The 18,121-nt window shown below is 54.3% G+C and overlaps 1 protein-coding gene across 1 annotated transcript; it reads right to left on the bottom strand.

Annotated features, from left to right (window-relative positions):
- Positions 1-148: 148 nt before the first annotated feature.
- LOC100228308 (glucagon receptor-like) lies at positions 149-6,887 on the bottom strand. The gene is made up of 14 exons (XM_030284422.4): positions 6,158-6,887; positions 5,499-5,645; positions 5,267-5,363; positions 4,876-4,983; positions 4,478-4,599; positions 4,276-4,382; positions 4,047-4,203; positions 3,441-3,600; positions 3,202-3,262; positions 2,571-2,640; positions 2,104-2,192; positions 1,814-1,952; positions 1,507-1,548; positions 149-1,382 (listed from the first exon to the last, which is right to left on the bottom strand). Exons 2-14 carry the CDS (start codon positions 5,574-5,576, stop codon positions 1,311-1,313), a joined length of 1,302 nt encoding a protein of 433 aa, XP_030140282.3. The 5' UTR covers positions 5,577-5,645; positions 6,158-6,887; the 3' UTR covers positions 149-1,310.
- Positions 6,888-18,121: the final 11,234 nt, after the last annotated feature.

The raw sequence follows: 18,121 nt of genomic DNA, 5'->3' as shown, positions 1-18,121 counted from the left end.
GGGACAGTGGAAGGTGTCCCTGGACATGGCAGGGGTGGGATGAAATGGGCTTTAAGTTTCTTTTCCCTCCCAGTCCAGTCTGAGATTCAGCTTCTGTGCCCACCAGCCCTTTCCCTCCCCTGGAGCAGACAGAAGCAGCAGGCTCTGCTTGTTGAAAAATAAATATTTATTTACATCTGAAAAGAGAGTTAATGTGTAAATTGGTCTCGTGGGGGTTCCATCGATCCAAGATCTGACTCCAGGCTGGTGCAGCCTCTTTGCTTTGTGCCTTGGAGGCAGCTCCTCCCTGAGGCACTGGGAAAGGCTCCCCCAGCCTGTCAGGGAAGGGGCAGGGTCTGGAAAATCTCCTGCATCCATGGGCATCTCCTGGAGCTCCCAGCTGCTTCCTCCTGCCTGGAGGGGGGACTCGAGCATTGCAAAGGAGGGAATGTGGTGGGAATAAGTTCTGGCAATGTGTCCGTGCTGCTCCTGTGGGCCAGAGCTGCTCTGGGCTCCTCCGGGAGAGCAGGACTAGGACAGGAGCAGCTCTGCTCAAACCACACCACCTCCGCTGCTTCCCTTGCTCCTGGGCTTCCCGGGATCCACAGGGGGATGATGCTTTAGTACCCCACTGGAAAGCAAACTCCAAGATTTTTGCCTTTGGCCAGCAGAATGGTTCCTGAGCTCCTGCCGGGCTGGAAATGCAGCTTTCCCTCCAGAAAGCAGGGGCAGGCTGGGCTGGATGCTGAACCTGGCCTGGGGGAGGCTGGCTGGGCTCTGCCCCGGTGAGTTGCTGCTCTCAAATTCTTCACTCCCGAGCAGTTTTGAGGCTCCATCCTTGGCTCTGCCCATGGCAGGGGGAACCAGGGGTTTGTGCAGCTGGAGGAGGAGGGGATGGGAGCTGCTGTTCTGGGTTTGTGATGAGGGTGGGAGGAGGAGCAGCCCCTCGCTGAGCAGAGCTTTACACGGTGGCTGTGGATGTCTGGGAGCTCTCAGGGTGCTGCTGAGATCCCAGAGGTGGGTGTGGGTGTCCCAGGGGTTCTCTGTGTGGTGGGGTCGTGGGGGAGGCTACCAGGTTCCGCTGTGCTCTGGCAGCGGGAGGAGCAGCAGCGCTGCCCACACAGCGGTGCCTGGTAAGAGCCAGGGGTGCCACCCCCACTCGGGTCACAGCAGGGCTGTCCCTTCCAGCAGCTCCAGTGTGGCACAGCCACATTCCAGTCTGGCCATCCCAGGTGGGCACTGCCCAGCACGGCTTCCTGCAGCCTCTTGCCCTCCAGCCAGGCCCTGTGGCCACTGTGGCCAGCAGCCCCTCTGCCCTGGCTGGTCACACCTCACTGGGCACAGCAGAGCACTGGGTGGTCGAGCTTCCAGAGCTGCCACTTCTTCTTCATCTCAGACTTCACCTGCCATGGAGGGGAGGGAGCAGGGGCTTATCCGGGGCTGTGCCCTCCCTGCAGGCACAGGGTGGGGTGGGGAAGCCGGGCAGGAGGTGCCATGGCAGGGACAAGGACAGGGCAGGGACGTTACCTCCTTGTTGGCAAAGCAGTACAGCACAGCCACCAGGAAGCCCTGCAGGGAGAGGCAGCAGTGAGCCCACCCCCATCCCTCTCCTAGGGCTGGGATGGGCTTAGGCTCCCCCCAGGCCACTCCTGGGTGCCCTTAGGGCTGGGGTCCCCATGGCACCGCTGCTCAGGGCACAGGAGGTGGCAGAAAGGGTGGCAGAGACGGTGCCGCCCTTCCCATGGAAGCAACACAGGGAGAGCAAGCTCAGAGAGGGACCCCCTGATCTCTGCTCCGTGGTGTGCTCAGAGCAAGGATTTCACTCCCACCTCACCTGGAAGGAGTTGAGGAAGAGGGTGAAGAACACCTTGACATAGCGCAGGATGCCCGTGGTTTGCTCGTCCGTGGCGAAGATGAAAACAACCTCGTGGATCCCAAAGAGGGGGATGAGGGTCAGGGTGGCTTTGGCCAGCCTGGGGGACAGTAAGGGGACAGTAAAACTCCCAGTTAATCCCAGGGTGGTCATTTAAGGATGTGCAAGGTAGAGGAGAGGTGTGGGGAGGGGTAGGGGGTGTGGAGGTGCTGTTATCCCGTTAGCTCAGACCTGCCCTGCTCCTGGCCCACCTCAGCTTGTAGTCGGCGTAGCCCTTCTGGTTGGCCCGGAGCTTGGCCAGGATCACCTTGAGGATCCGCATGAAGATGAGCAGGTTGATCTGGGAGGGGGAGACAGGGCAGGGGCACACAGAGCCCAGCACCCCCACCCTGCTGTGACACTCACCCAGCAGGAGATGGCACCCCCTGTGCTGCCCTTCCTCCTCTCCTGCCATCCCAAAATCCCGGCTACAAAGCAGCAGGAGCCACCCCCAGCCCCTTTCTCTGGGGTTCAGCACCCATCTTCCTTCATGAACCCCCAGAACCAGGGGTCAGCAAACTGCTGAACCCCCTGTGCATTTGGCTGGTCCTTGCAGGCCAACTCTCCCCCCTGGCCTCTGCTGGAAGCTCCCCTGGGGATCACAGCCTGCCCAGGGCTGGGAGCTGGGGGCTGAGCTGCTGCTGTCCAGCCAGCCCTGGGGCTGGTGGCTGTTCCCTACCAGGGAGGCGAGCAGGATGGGGATGCGGATGATCCACCAGTAAGCCATGTTCTCGTTCAGCGCCCAGCACCTGCGCGGAGGCACGAGACAGCACCGTCACCCTGGGCTGGGGGCAGCAGGATCCAAGGGCTTTCCAGCCCCAGCCAGGTGGCTCAGGGACCCTCAGCAGCCTCTGAGCATCCCAGCAGGCCCCCCTTCATCCATCCATCCATCTATCCCTCATCCATCCATCCATCCATCCATCCATCCATCCATCCATCCATCCATCCATCCCTCATCCATCCATCCATCCATCATCCATCCATCATCCATCCATCCATCCATCCATCCATCCCTGTCCATCCATCCATCCATCCATCCATCCCTCATCCATCCATCATCCATCCATCCATCATCCATCCATCCATCATCCATCCATCCATCCATCCATCCATCCATCCATCATCCATCCATCCATCATCCATCCCTCCATCCATCCATCCCTCATCCATCCATCCATCATCCATCCATCCATCATCCATCCATCCATCCATCCATCCCTCCATCCATCCATCCCTCCATCCATCCATCCATCCCTGTCCATCCATCCCTGTCCATCCCTCCCTCCCTCCCTCCATCCATCCCCACTCACTCCGCGTTCTCCTTCAGGTACTTGGCGGCCATCCAGGGCACCACGAACACCACGGGGGTCCCTGCAAGTCACACAGCAAACCCTGTAAAACCAAGCACCCTCCTGAGCTGAGAACCCACCCCCGTGCTGGGGGGACACCCGGGGTGGCAGAGCCCCCACCCCTCACCCTCCAGGGATGGTGGGACCGCGGTGCCCCCGGCACCGTCCCCGTCCCCACGGCACGCCCGGCTGGCTCCTACCCCAGCCCAGGTAGAGGTAGAGCCTGTAGTAATTCTTCTCGGAGAACACGGCCCCGATGAGCAGCTTGTAGAGGTAGACAGCTTCCACCAGGAACCAGTAGTGGTTGGCCAGGATGCAGTACTGCATCAGCACCTGCGCCGCGCGGCACCCCAGCGCTGCCTGCCACGGGAGAGCCGCCGTGGGGCTGGCTGTGCCCATGGGGCACCCCACAGCTCACCACAGCGCCCCAGGAGCTCATGCACCGGGGGTATGGTGCTGCACAGCACCCCAAGAACCCCGAGAGCTCCGCCATGGCACCGCAGTGCCCTGAGAGCTCGCCCAGAGGCTGCACAAGGCACCCCCAGAGCTCACCCATCAGGGGCATGGGTGGCACAAGGGCTCATCCCTCAGGTGCACATGTATCCCGAGAGTTCACCCACCGGGTCATGGGCAGCACAGGCACCCCGGGACCACACACAGGTACCCCAAGACCTCATCCATCAGTGCATGGGCAACACTGGCACCCCCAGAGCTCCCCCAGCGGGTGTCTGGGGGTGTGTGGGCACCAACCCCACACAGCCCTGCCCTGGGCAAGGTCCCCACGCTGCCACCAGCCCGGCGCTTGCCTCGTGGCTGAGCAGAGCCTCCCAGTCAGCCACCTGCACCAGCTGCGCGCCCCAGCGCCGCTCCAGCAGCGCGTCCTTCACCATCACCGAGGTGGCCCGCAGCCCGAAGGAGGCGAACAGGTTGGCGTGGATGTAATTCCTGGTGCAGCGCAGGTTCCTGCGGGAGCGGGGTCAGGCAGGGCCGGCAGGGCGGGGAGGGAGCGGGGCTGGGGCTGTGTCCGTGTCCTACCTGCAGGCGGTGAGGACGAGCAGGGCGGAGATGAGGGTGAGCAGCGACAGCGAGTACCCCACGGTGTAGAGCACCTTGAAGCTCACCATGAGCCGGCGGGCGCCTTCCTGCAGGTGAGCACAGCGCAGGGAGCCCAGCTGGGTGCGTGTCCACCCCCGGCCAGGCTGCCCTGGCCATCCCTGGGTCCCAGCCAGGGTCCCACCTCCTCGGCAGTGACCTCCAGCTCGTCCTCGCACTGGGAGTAGTCCCTCCAGGGCTGGCTGCCGTTCACTGTCACCCACTGGCCATCGGTGCCACACCTGCGGCTCACCAGCCCGTGTTTCACTGCGGACACCAAGCACCGGCACTGTCCCCCAGGCTCCCCCAAGCCCCTCTCCCGGGATGATGGATCTGACCCTGCTCAGTGCCCCGGTCCAGGGCAGGCGTGGGCAGGGCACGGGCTGGCACTGCTCTGCTCTGCTCTGAGCTCCAGGCTCCCCTTACCCCTGGTGTGCTCACGGCTCCCTCTGCCCCTGTCAGGGGCACCCCTGAGAGCCTCTCCACCCCCAGAACGGCTCAGCCCTGGCTTCCAGCTCCGGGATGGCAGGAGGGCATCCTCACCTTTCTCAAACCAGGGCAGGTAGAAGGGGCAGGAGACATTGACGGCGGTGCCGGGGCTCCCGTCGGGCCAGCAGGCGTACATGTCAAATGTCCTGTTACAGAACAGCCCTTCCAGGGGCAGGGACAGGGAAAGCCAGAGCTCAGATGCTGGTGGCACAGACACATTTAAGCCCTGCTATCCCAGCACCTCCGAAGGGGCCGATGCCACTCTGAAATGGGCTCATGTGCCCCACACCAGCCTCAGCCCCTCGGGACATCCCAGCCCTGGGTATCCCATCTGAGATGTGGAGGTCCTTGTCAGCCTTGTCAGCCCCTTGGCTCACCCTCCGTGGGTGACCAGAGCAGAGGATGCTGGAGAGGGATAAACCCCAGCCCTGGGCACAGCCGGTACCTGCTGGGTAGGGCTCGCTCGCCATCCTCCTCAGGCACTCGTCACGGTACCGCAGCCACTCCTCGAAGGTCTTCTCCAGCACCTTGGCCCCGCCGTGCTGCAAGCCCAGAGCTGGGTCAGAGCCTCCAGCCTCAGCGCCTTGACCGCCCCTGGAGCTGCAGCCACAGCCCGGGGCTGGGCAGAGCCCGGCAGTGCCACCCCCGCTGTCCCCCGGCCCCAGCCCGGCCCTCACCGGCACGGAGGAGAGCAGGCACAGCCAGGCAAGTTGGACAAGGCTCCGCAGGGATCCAGCGCCAAGCGTGTCCCTCATGGCCGCTCCCAGCCTGCCCAGTGCTCCCAGTGCCGGGCTGCGTCTCAAACTGGGCCGGGGACCCCGATCCTGGGGAGAGGTGGAGGGATGGGCACGGCTCTTCCCCGATGGAGCCAAAGCCCCGGGGAGCACCAGGCAGAGCAGCCAGGGTGTAAATGGATCTCAAGTCTTGGATGAGCCTGCTCAGCTTCCACCCGCCGCTGCCAGCCCCGAGGGGAGCAAACGCCACCGTGCCAGCCCCAGTGCCACCGCTGCCACCCAGCCTGGCACCCCTGGGTGAGCCGGGAAGGGGCTGCAGGGACAGGAGGCAGCGAGATGTCTCTGGGGTGCCCTGTGCCCCCAGCCCCAGCCAGGCTGGGACCCCCGTACCCGCTGTGCCCCATCACGTCCCACCCCGGTCCTGCTGCCGAGACCCCTCCCAGCCCGGCCACCCCCGGGACTCCCCGCTCCTCCCGGGGCACCCCAGCCCGGCCCCCTCCTCCAGCACGGAGCTACCGGTTCGTCCCCCACGAGGGTCCCCAGCCGGTGTCGCTCGGTGCCTGCGGGGTCCCGGGGCTCCGCCGCTTCCTCCGCCCGCTTACCCGGCTCCGCGGGACCGGCAGCCCTGATGTCCCGCTGTTCCCGGTGTTCCCCTTGTTCCCGATGTTCCCGCTGTTCCCGGTGTCACGGGCAGCCCCCGTTGTTCCCGCTGTTCCCGCTGTTCCCGGTGTCGCGGGCAGCCCCCGTTGTTCCCGGTGTTCCCGTTGTTCCCGGTGCTCCCGGTGTTCCCGCTGTTCCCGGTGTCGCGGGCAGCCCCCGTTGTTCCCGGTGATCCCGCTGTTCCCGGTGTTTCTGGCAGCCCCCGTTGTTCCCGTTGTTCCCGGTGTCGCGGGCAGCCCCCGTTGTTCCCGTTGTTCCCGGTGTTCCCGCTGTTCCCGGTGTCGCGGGCAGCCCCCGTTGTTCCCGTTGTTCCCGCTGTTCCCGCAGCCCCGGCTCCGCGAGGTGAAGGCGGCGGTGACCGAGCGGCGTCTGCAGCGGAGCCGCCTCCTGCCAGCGCCGTGCCCCGACGGGAGGGGGCTTTGGGGGGGCTTTGGGGGGCTTTGGGGGGAGTTCGGGGCCGGCACCGCCTCCCGGGGCTCCGGACGCCCGGTGGGACTCGAGGGTCCCGGCGCCGCTGCCCCCACGGACCCGCGGAGCCCCCGGGAATCCCACAGGGACGGGGGTCCAGCCCTGCCCTGCCCTGCCGGGGATCCCTGACAGTCCCACGGGGATGGGGATCCAGGTGCAGCCCCTTCGGGAGTCCCCGGTGGAATCACACAGGGACAGGGACGGGGCTCCGCTGAGGGTCCCCAGGTGCATCACATGGGGACAGGGATGGGGGTCCAGCCCTCAAACTGTGGGTCACAGGGACCGGATCAAGGATCCAGACCCTTCAGTCTCCCCCAGAGCCCCTGTCCCTCCATCACACCGCCCCAGGGAAAGTCCTTCACCCCCAAGCTCGGTGTCCCCCTGGCTGTCCCCTGGGCTGGGTGCTGCCCGGTGCTGGCACGGTGACAGCCCCTCTGCAGGCACGGTGGGCTATGGGGGCCACCCTCCCCTTGGGGACAGTACTGTGACACCCATGGGTCCCACCATCCAGCCAGGGGAGCTCCAAGGGCAGGGACAAGCCATGGGACAAGCCTGGTGGCCCTGGTCCTGCTGTCCCCCCAGCACACGTGCTGGCAGTGGGGACGGAGGGGTCTGTGCTGGGGCAGGGCTGGGGAAGGTGTTTTTGTCGTGAGTGGAGTGGGGGACATCCCCGCGGTCCCCAAATCACCAGCGGTGCAGCTGTGCCTCCCTCCTGCTGCAATGCTGCTGCAATGCTGCCCTGCAGCGGGGGGTTCATCCCCAAACCCGGCTGAACGCACCAGAAAACACATTTATTTTGCAAAAATCCGCTGTTTGCCTCGAAGCTGCAGCAGCGGGCTGGGAGCAGACACGGGAGGCAGAGGGATGAGGAGTCACAGCTGCGGCTCCAGTGATGCGAGCGGGCTCTGGTTATTCCCAGTGACAAATCACACAGCGGTGGAGCAGCCCAGGGTAAGGATTTGCTGTTTGGGGATCAAATGAGCCCTCAGGTGCCTCCCCCAGCATGAGCCAACAGCGGGGTGTTTGCTCATTAACAGATGATGAACTTTGGGGGGTGTTTGCTCATTAACAGATGATGAACTTTGGACAAGGGATGGAGGGACAGCACACAGGGAATGGCTCCCACTGCCAGAGGGCAGGGATGGATGGGATATTGGGAAGGAATTGTTCCCTGGGAGGGTGGGCAGGCCTGGCACAGGGTGCCCAGAGCAGCTGTGGCTGCCCCTGGATCCCTGGAAGTGTCCAAGGCCAGGCTGGATGAGGCTTGGAGCAACCTGGGACAGTGGAAGGTGTCCCTGCTGACCTCCTCCAGGTGAAAACACTGCTAATTGTCATGTAGCTTAATCATCATTAATTTGGGCAGGGTCAGGGCTAACCCCAGGTGCCATCACTGAAGGACATCCTCATCAGAGCCTCCCAGCAGTGGCTCAGGGTGGTGGCAGTGCTTTGCCACCTCAGGGGGGTCCCCAGAACTCCGGGGGGAAGCTGGAGGATCTCCTTTGGTATTTGCCAGAGCACATTTGCAGTCACCCCGAGTGAGTGGCTCTGCCCCAGGGTGAGGGCTGAGCCCTGCTGCTCCCGGCCCAGCGCCATCCCCACCCTCCCTGTGGGGACAGGAGAGGGGGTGAGCAGCCCCTGTGCTCCTGGGGTGCCCCTCAGCTGGGCAGACCTGTTTTCCACACCTTTAATATCCTGCTCTGTAAACCCAAGGCATTAAGAAGTTGCTCTGGTTTCTGGGTCTTTCCCAGCTGTCCCAATGCTGGATGTTTGCCACCTTCTGGGACTGTGATGGATGAAAATGTGTTTTCAGCCTGGGCTGTACCTCCCACTGCTCTGTTGTGCTCAGCAAAGCATTCGAGTCACTCACTCCGACCTGCCAGGTGAGAGATGTGCTCTGCATTTCCCTCTTGCCAGAGGGTCTGAGAGGGCTCCAGAAAAACTCCCCCCAAATTTGCCAATGCCTCAGGACACAAAACCTGGCTTAGAGCTGGGAAGGGGAGCCCTGAGGCTGGAGGTTGTGTGCAGGATGCTCCAGGTGGGACTGCTGGATGCTGGAAGCCCACCTACCACAGGAGATGATTTGGGAATCACTGCCAGCCCCCAGGACGGTGCTGGATCACACCATGCTCGGTGGGAAAGCTCCCTCATCCTCCCCTTGGGCAAAATGAAGTGAAAACAAAGCAACTTGCCCAATTCTTAGCAGTTCTTTGCAGCTGTTCCTGCTGGAGCTTCCCAATCCTGCTGGAGCAGCTGGGGCTGAGCTGGGCAGCCCCCTGGGGTTGGAGCTGCTCCTTCTGCCGTTCTCCTGGAGCTTGCAGGGACGTGCTCCTCTGCTCAAACACAGCCCACGGGGGCCCAAATCACAGAATCATGGGATGCTTTGGGTGGGAAAGGAGCTTAAAGCTCATCCAGTGCCACCTCCTGCCATGGGCATGGACACCTTCCACTATCCCAGCCTTCCAGGGGCAGCCACAGCTTCTCTGGGCACCCTGTGCCAGGGCCTGCCCACCTTGGGCTCTTCTGGCATCAGATTTCTTCACATTTACAAAATCTTCACAAAAATGTGGGGGTTTGAGTTGTATCTAAATGTGTCAATAGACACCACGAGGTGGGCTGAAAAACCTGATGGATTTTTGTGTCTGCCAGGGCTGGTTGTGTGTGATTTTCCTTCTGATGGGAAAAGGGCCCATTAATCAGTATAAATCCCAAGCTGTGTTGTTCCTGGTAATTGCTCCTTCCACACCCACTGCTGTTCCTGCTGCTGCAGGGAAGCTCCAGGAGCAGCAGGATGGACCCACACCTCCTGCCCCAGCAGCTTCTGTCCTCCCCACACAACTCAGATGGTTTCAGCTTCATTTTGGGCTCCTTCTGCTGGGCACAGCCAGCTCCAGGCACAACTTGTTCAGAGGGATGGGTTGTTATCAAACACATTTACTGATGAGCTGCAGCAGACATCACCCCAGCTCCTGCTCTGCAGCCTCCCCATCCTGGGACCAGCCCAAATAGGCTTTGGATGAGCTTTTGAGGACTATTCCCTTCTCTCTTAGTTAATGAAACCTCAGGCTGGGTCCTGGGTTTGCTGGCAGTGTGATTTATTTTCTGGAGGTCAAGTCAAGAGAGATTTCTGGCTGAACATGTCAGCTCTGCTCATAAAGATGCCCAGACAACCTCATCAGGGGTATTTTTCTGATGTGACCACACATTTTCCGACAGTTTAACAACTGATGAAGGCACCCAGCCTGCAGAGAAAATCCATCTCCTGCCCAGGGAGCCCGAGATCCTCATCACCTAACTGAGGGGGGATCATAATTCCTCAATCCCACAAGAACTGCAGTGCCACAGCGCTGGCATTGGGGTTGGAAGGTCTTCCTGCACCAGGCAGAGGCAGATGACAAAGCTGAGGCACAGGGAACTGTCACCCTGTTCTTTTGAGAGTTTTAAAGTTCTTCTAAAAGTTTTTTATGCCTTCTGACATCTACATATTTCTACTAGAACTTTCTCACACTGTTCACGTAAATAATAATTGTTTTGCACTCTTCGTTGTAAGTGGAGAGAATTGATGGACTGTTGGTTTAATCAGTGTAGTTGGAGAGGTGACAATTTCACCCTCCAACCCAGTGTCACTTTTAAAATTATATATATAGTGGAGTCAGAAAATAAAATTGCTCTTTTAGTTCTTTTCTTCCCTCTTTTGCATCTAGCGTCCGTGTGTGAGTTATTTCATGTCGCAGTGTGACAGGGAGCTGCTGGCAGTGAGGCTGGATTCATGCCCAAGGAATTGCTTCCCCAGGGCTCCATTTCACAGGAGTTTTGGACACAAAAAAGCTCCTCTCACCTTTAAACTGAGCAACACTTAATTCTGCTGCTGAGCTCACAGGTTTCTGCCAGCACGGGAACATAAAATTCCCAGACTGGCCCAGCCCAAGGTCTGTTTATCCAAGACTCCAACTGCCCCTGAGAGCCCCTCGGAAAGGGGGGAAACCAGGCAAAGGCAGCACCTCACAGGGAAGGAGTATTTGGGATAATCCTGGAAGAGATCTCATTTCCACCCATTTGTGTCCCTAGTTTTGATGGCAGTGCCCAAATGCTGACTACACTAAATTATTGTGGATATAAACCACTTAACTTTGGGGGGAAATCCTCTGGAATTCTTCTCAGACTTAGACTTTTAATGCAGTGGATGTTGCCCTTGGGGACATGGGTTAGTGGTGGCCTTGGCAGTGCTGGGGAATGGTTGGATCCTGGGGGGCTTTTCCAACTTTAATGATTCTGTGGCTGCAATCAGTTAAATAAGTTAAATAAGGAGGCTGTGCCAAGTTTGGAGCCCGGGGAAGAAGAGGCCCAGGAGGGTTCATTTCACCCTTTTGCTGAGCAGGGTTGTGTTTCCTCATGCATGGGCAGCATTTTTCTGGGTGATCCTTATCAAAAAGGGTAAAATTGGGTGACTGTGACAGTGGCCTCCCAAACCTGTCCTTTTTTGTCCTTGTCACCCTGGCTGGTTGCTCTTGGTGCCTTTCCCCCCAGGTAGTCCAAAAGCCAAAATGTTGGTGGAAAACTCACCAAAGCACCTTGTGATCATTATGGTCTCTTCCAAGTCGGGATATTTGATGAGAAAACAAGGATTTTTGGATCCCCTGTGCCTTGTGGTGAGGATGAGCTGCACTTGCAGCTCCCAGGCTCACTGGGAGGGCTGGGCTGCCTTTAAATCAAGCTGTGCTGTTGCATCTGAAATTGGACCCCCTGGAATTAGGCAGACTTTGAGAAATCAGCACTTAGTGCTGGCTTTGAGTGGGTCAAATGGCATTTGGCTTTGGAGGGAGCTAATGGAGGGTGAGTGTATAATTTTGTTTTAGTTTAATTTTGGTTTTCACCGAATATAAAAAGCCGATCTCCTCTCCTGACCTGTCAGACACCAACAGAGATGGATCTGGAGATCTCCTTGCTCGGGGGTGGTTTTCCATCCTAAGTAGCTTCTCCTGCTCATCTGCTGAGCCACCAAAGGGCAGGTGTTGATTTATTACCCCTGGTGTTTGATCCATGGGCTTCAGCTCATCCTGGGCACCCAGCTCTCCTCTAATGCCAGCCCATTAACAGGGAGAGCTGCTCTGCACTGTAATTGCAGGGAACAGTGACATTCCTGCATATTTCTCTTCCCCAGACTTTTCCATTTCCCCAGGCTCCTCATCACAAAGAGCAGTTTGTTTCCCCCAGGATTCCCTGGCCATTCCTGCTGCAGAAGTGTGTCAGGCTCTACATGTTTTGCAGTTTGTACACAAACCCACTGTGTGCATTCCAGGGTCCAGATACCCCAAACTGCAGTAGATTTATCTTCTAGTCTTATGAAGACTTATTTTGTTTGATTTTTGCCACACAAAAGTTGGGCTCTTGCCCTGGGAGAGATCCTCGTTGTGCTCGGCAGAGCACATGGAGTGTGAGAAATGCTGCTCACTTCCAAAAATTTAGAAAGGTTTATTAAAACCTTATAAAAAATACAACAGAAGACTGAATAAAGAAAATATTACAGTGCCAGGAGCAAAGGATTTTTTCTACCATGTGCTCACCTACACAATGGAGGTTTCACATTTTAATCCTTTTGCCCCTCCCAAAGTTCTGTTCATCAACTCATTTTTCACTGTCCAGTGGTGGAGTTTACTTCTTTAAATATTGATTGGAGGTCAGGTGTTGCCACAATGACAAGCAGACCCTCCCAAATGTCCCAAACCCAGGCTGTCCCCTGATAACAACGCAAAGGGGTATAAATCTATAAAACTTTTCTTAACATAGATACATGATATTTGCATTTAATTGTGAGAGTTAATCATCGTATTAAGTCATCTATCACACAGAGGGTGGATGGATCCCCGGGATGTGGCCCCTGGCTCTGTGTGCTCGGCCAGGTGCAGACTGGGCTCCCCTCACACCTCACACACCGCTGGGGTTCCTCAGAATCCCCGGGGATGGCTCCCAGCCCTCCCTCCTGAGTCACTGTGAGAGACTGTCCAAAGTTTCCTGCATTTGCCTCACAACCATCGCAAGGACCCTGAAGACCCCTGACAGGAGCTCTGGGCTGGCCAAGGTGGATGTGGATGATAGTAAAAGGGTTTAAAATAATGAGATTTAGACTTAACAGGAAAAAAATAACCTTAGTATGCCTTGGAAAGGTAAATACCTTTAGCACAGGGAGAAATAGTACTATGTAGCTAGTACATGATAATTGATATAGTTGGTAGATGTGATGACTGTTTAGTAATTAAATATAATTACTGTTTAATCAGAAAGAATAATCATGTGAAACTGTGGTCATGGACCTAAGAAAGATCACTATAAACACATCTCAATGTATACAATAGAACAATGTAAGTTTAATAATTAATGTGTAAGTTATACAACGATAGGGTATAAAATACGTTCAGCTCGAAACTTCTGTTCGTAGTCAGATCTGGGTTTGTACCCCAACTCCCAGAGCTCTTAATAAAAGCACCTGCATAGAATCATATCCCGTGATGATGTGTTTCTGAACACTAACATGGACACTTGCCAAGTGACTGTTTGCAGGGGCACTGGCTGTGCTCCCACAGAACGCTGCATTCAAACAGGCTGTGACAGAGCGGTGGCCTGTCCCTGTCCCTGTCCCTGTATGCCCGTACCTGCTTCACAGATCAACGGGCTCCACACAATGGCCCATCAATCCTGCCCCCATCTGGCCACTCGCTTTGGCTAAGGATTATATAAACTGTAATTTTTGGGAAGACTTTGGTGCACCCCCACGGACGACAATGAATCCATGTGGCTGGACCATTGAGGATCTCATCTCGGATGGTGGTAGCTATATTCCCCTTTCCCTCTTTTCTCTCTATTCTTTATTTCCCTTTTCTGTCCCATCTATTGCATTTGCTGTTGGTACCTAAGTAAAGGTGTATTTGTTGTGATTAAACTGATGGTCCCCTGCCTTTTGCCTTTTTGCACTTTTGGGATCGGTTAACGAACCATCACTGCACTCTGCACGAGCAGATCGTGACATAAAATTGGCATCACGGACAGGATTTCTGTCTAGGCAGAGGGGTGCAGGCTCTGTGTAGTCTTTAACAGGGGAAGGACGTTTCTCTCCAGCTGCACTTAGACTTCAGCCCAAAAGGCTGAGTTGTTCTAGATCGCAAGGGAGGGGAATTCGAATTTCCAGCAGACTGCACATTGCCTCGGTGAAAGAAGCACCCACACTGTCTTCAGAAATTTGCAGAAGATCTCTTAGTGCAAAAGGCGGGACACTGTGTTGTTTTGTTGTTGTTTTTGTGTGTATCTGGACTGTCTGGGAAGGGACAACTTGAAGAAACCACACAGAGCCTCCCAGGCAGGTTTTGTCTCTTCACCCACCCAGGGAAGCGAAGGGTGGCACAGCGAAGGCCGTGTGGTTTGTGTAACTTGGGTTTGTACCTCCCTGTCGTGGCTTTGGTCCCTTCACAAAATGAGTGATAACCTCAATGATAAAGCTAAAGTTGGATTTTATGCTCTACTAGCTAAACACGATGCCAAACCTTCTCCAGGAGAAGAGGAATGGGCACAAAGTAACTGGTTTAATTTGGAGAATGTGGTTGATAGAGTATGTTCTTTACAACTTGAAACAAAATTCAAATTGGGCAGAAATAAAACCATTCTCTGCTCAGTTTTGGGAGCTTGCCTCACAGCAGCTGTAGAAACTCGTTTCAAGCAAAGAAGTGAGCAAGAAACAATAATAGACTCCCTTCAAAACTTAGTTCAAATTTTGCAAAAACAATTAGATGAAGAAAGGAATGAAAAACATTTGTTAAGAAATGCCCTTAGAGAGGAACAGATTAAAAATTCAAAATGCACTGACACACCAAAAGAAACAGAGGAGAATGAAATTCCCCACATCAATCAAATTTATCCCCACAAAGAATTAACTCTAGGAAAAAATTGTGGGGAACATTGTCCTAACTTGAGACCTCTAAGTAAAACAGAATATAACTATATCAATAATGAGGATTTTGACCCACACATAACCACTAAAGAAATGCCATACACTGCTACTAAATTGGCTAAATTGAAAAAGGAATATGGGCGTCTCCCTCACGAAACTGAGACAGAATACGTGTTCCGAGTGTCTCTTACCGGGGGAGAACAAATTCATTTGTCAGAACAAGAAGGCAGTGAATCCTGGGGACATGGGGTGTTTTTAAAGGGAGAACCTTTAGCCATACTTGGTACCCCCAAACAGCTCCTGGAAAACATTCACAAAGCTGCCTGCTTGCAAATGATACATGAAAGAAAATTAACTACAGGCTGTGAATCACCAATGCAGTTACCAGTAAAGCCTGAAATGATGACTCCTTTAATTCAGAGTCTCCCAGAATCACTCCAACCTAGAGCGATTCACATTCAAAAAACCATAGCAGCAATTTCTCCTGCAGAAAGACTGGATAGATTTCTTAATAACCAAAACAACCCCTCTGTTTCCACTGATCCTGGGTTCACTCCCTATGCTACTCCTTCTAAGCCACCAAGTGCACAGTCGCATTTCTCCACTCCTATCAGTAAACATAAAATTTGGACATGGAGTGAAGTGGCAGATGAGCTGATTAATTACAGTAGAAAATATGGACCTGTAAAGCTCCCAGAAGAAAAATCAGAAAAACCAGAAAACCCAAAGGGTGTTGGACACATTGCTTCTCCTAATGTAAAACCTGAAAAGGACAAGCAAATCTCTAACCGCCAGTTTTGGTGGTCACTGGGGATAAAAAAGGGTGTCCCTAAAAACATTATGGATGGCTTGCCACTTGACAAACTGAAGAAAATAGTTTCTAATTGGCACTGTCCCAGATCCATTGTGTCAAAATACCCCACTGTACAACCCAGAGCAACCCTTCTTGAGCCAAAGCATCCACCTGTACAGGTACTTGGCAGTGAACCAAAGCTGTCCCTTGCACAGGGTCTGGGCACGGAGCCGAAACAATCCCTTTCAAAAATTTCGGGAATTGAGCCAAAACAGCTTCAGCATCAGGGAAACTAAAAACTTTGTCTCTCAAAGGTGAGCGGGGAAGTGGGGACTGGTTATTTTTAAGAATGATCACTAGAAATCACAAAACTGGGGACATATTAATTACAGCAATAGTTGGCCCTAAAAGGGCACTTATTACTTTTGTAGTTGATACCAGAGCTCATACTTCTGCATTAACAAATACAGCTGCCCAGAAATGTGGAATTTTCCCAATTAGAAAACAATGTTATGTTTTGAATGCATTAGGAACTACAGAAATTATGAATGTGGCTCTAGTAAAACTCATACTCCCTGGGGAGGAAAATCAGTTAGTTGTCAAAATGGTAACTGGGGACATTCCAAGCAATTTACTAGGGATGGATGTTCTTGCTGGGAGGCAGTGGGAAGATTCTGAGGGATTATTGTAGTTTTTCGGTATACCACACCTTAACATTAGACTGCTCCAAGCTGCACCCTCCCTACCATTCATCAAAACTACTAATGTAAAAAAATACCCTCTTCCTTCTGGTGCCAGAGAGGGTATCAAACTGGTCATATAGGATTTGCGAGATCAAGGAGTAATAGTCAATACCCATTCTGCTTTCAATTCACCTGTATGGCCAGTTCAGAAACCCAGCTGGAAGTGGAGGCTGACAGTTGATTTTCACAGGCTTAATGCCAACACAGATCCTCTTACAGCAGTACCAAATCTAGCTGAATTAATAACATCAATTCAAGAAAAGGTGCACACAATCATGGCAAGTATAGATGTCAAAGATATGCTTTTTATGACACCTATACAACCAGAAGACATGGACCACCTTGTTTTCACATGGGAAGGTCAGTAATACACCTTCACCAGACTTCCCCAAGGGTACAAGCACTCCCCCACTTTACCCACCACGCTTTAGCCAAAGAATTAGAAAAAATACCCAAACCTGACAATGTAGCTGTTTATCAATACATTGATGATATTCTTGTGGGGGGGTGTATGAAATACAGGTAGTGGGGGATACCCAGCAAAATATAATCTCCCATTTAGAAAGCCTTGACTTAAAAATTCCCTCAGAGAAAATTCAAAAGCTTTCTCAGGAAGTGAAGTTTTTGGGAATTTGGTGGAAAGGAGGCATGACATGTATTCCACATGATACCTTAACCTCTTTAGATCAGATTAAAATGCCTCACTCCAGGAAAGATCTTCAACAGGCTTTAGGATTACTAGTGTTTTGGAGAAAACACATTCCAGATTTTTCAATTATTGCCAGGCCCCTTTATGATTTGCTGAGGAAGGGGGTAAAATGAGATTGGACTCCTTCTCAGGAGGAAGCATTGCAATTGCTGATTTTTGAAGCAACAGCTCATCGAGCACATGGCCCTATCCATCCCACAGATCCTTTCCAGGTGGAATGGGGATTTGCTGCCTCAGGATTGTCAGTACACACATGGCAGCGGGGTCCTGAGGGTCTGACAAGGCCTGTTGGTTTTTATTCCCGTGGTTTCAAAGATGCTGAGAAAAGATACACTGCCTGGGAAAAAGGATTGTTTGTGGTTATCTTAGCTCTCATAGAAGTGGGGAAAATTGCACGACAACAACCAATTGTATTGAGAGGCCCTTTTAATGTTATTAAGACAGTCACTACTGGGACCCCCCCTCCTGATGGGGTGGCTCAGAGGGCCTCAGTTAGAAAGTGGTATGCTCGGATTGAACATTATTGCAACATCTTCTCAATGACAGAAGGAGTGGTAAAAACTTTAGTGATCCAAGAAACTGAGAGCTTGGATAGCAGCCATGACAAAACTGCCTCTGTACTCAAAGCAGCCCCTTCTTTCTCCCCTGAACAATCAGTAAGTTTTTGGTTCACTGATGCCTCTGCTAAACAATAAGGGAAGGTGTGGGGACACAGGGCAGCACCCCCCACATTTCCCGTGGTGAACTAATTACTGAGGGAGAAAGCAGTGCTTGGGTTGGGGAGCTGAGAGCTGCCTGGAGTGTTTTCCAACGTGAGGTACAGAATGCCTCTGTTGTCTCTATCTACACTGACTCCTACGCTGTGTACCAAATGATCCTGATAATCCAACACCATACCTTGGACAACCTGGTTCTGGTGGACCTCCCTTACTATGGGGCTAGTACCACTTGTGCTAAAACCCCTTCTGAATAAATGTGTATGGGAAGCCTCTGGTGCTCTCGGGAAAGAGCACTGGATAAATATGTGCTGGATAATTCCATCATTCTAACCTTTTCTGCCTCTTGCTGGCAGGATTCTGTTGTGTTTCCTTTTTCAGAAGAACTCCGAGGGACATGAAGACCAGCTAATCCATGATAAAACTGGTGATACTTTTCTGCATCCTACCACAACCCCATGGCCAGAAACCAGCTGAGTGGTGGTGGTCTGAAATAATTGTGGTAGCATGCAGAAAAAGTGAAAGGATCTCTTGCACCGAA

Source organism: Taeniopygia guttata, chromosome 14, assembly GCF_048771995.1.
Source record: "Taeniopygia guttata chromosome 14, bTaeGut7.mat, whole genome shotgun sequence".
Taxonomy (NCBI): Eukaryota; Metazoa; Chordata; class Aves; order Passeriformes; family Estrildidae; genus Taeniopygia; species Taeniopygia guttata.
Note: the sequence above shows the minus strand (reverse complement) of the source record. Positions and strands in the feature narration are given on the sequence as shown.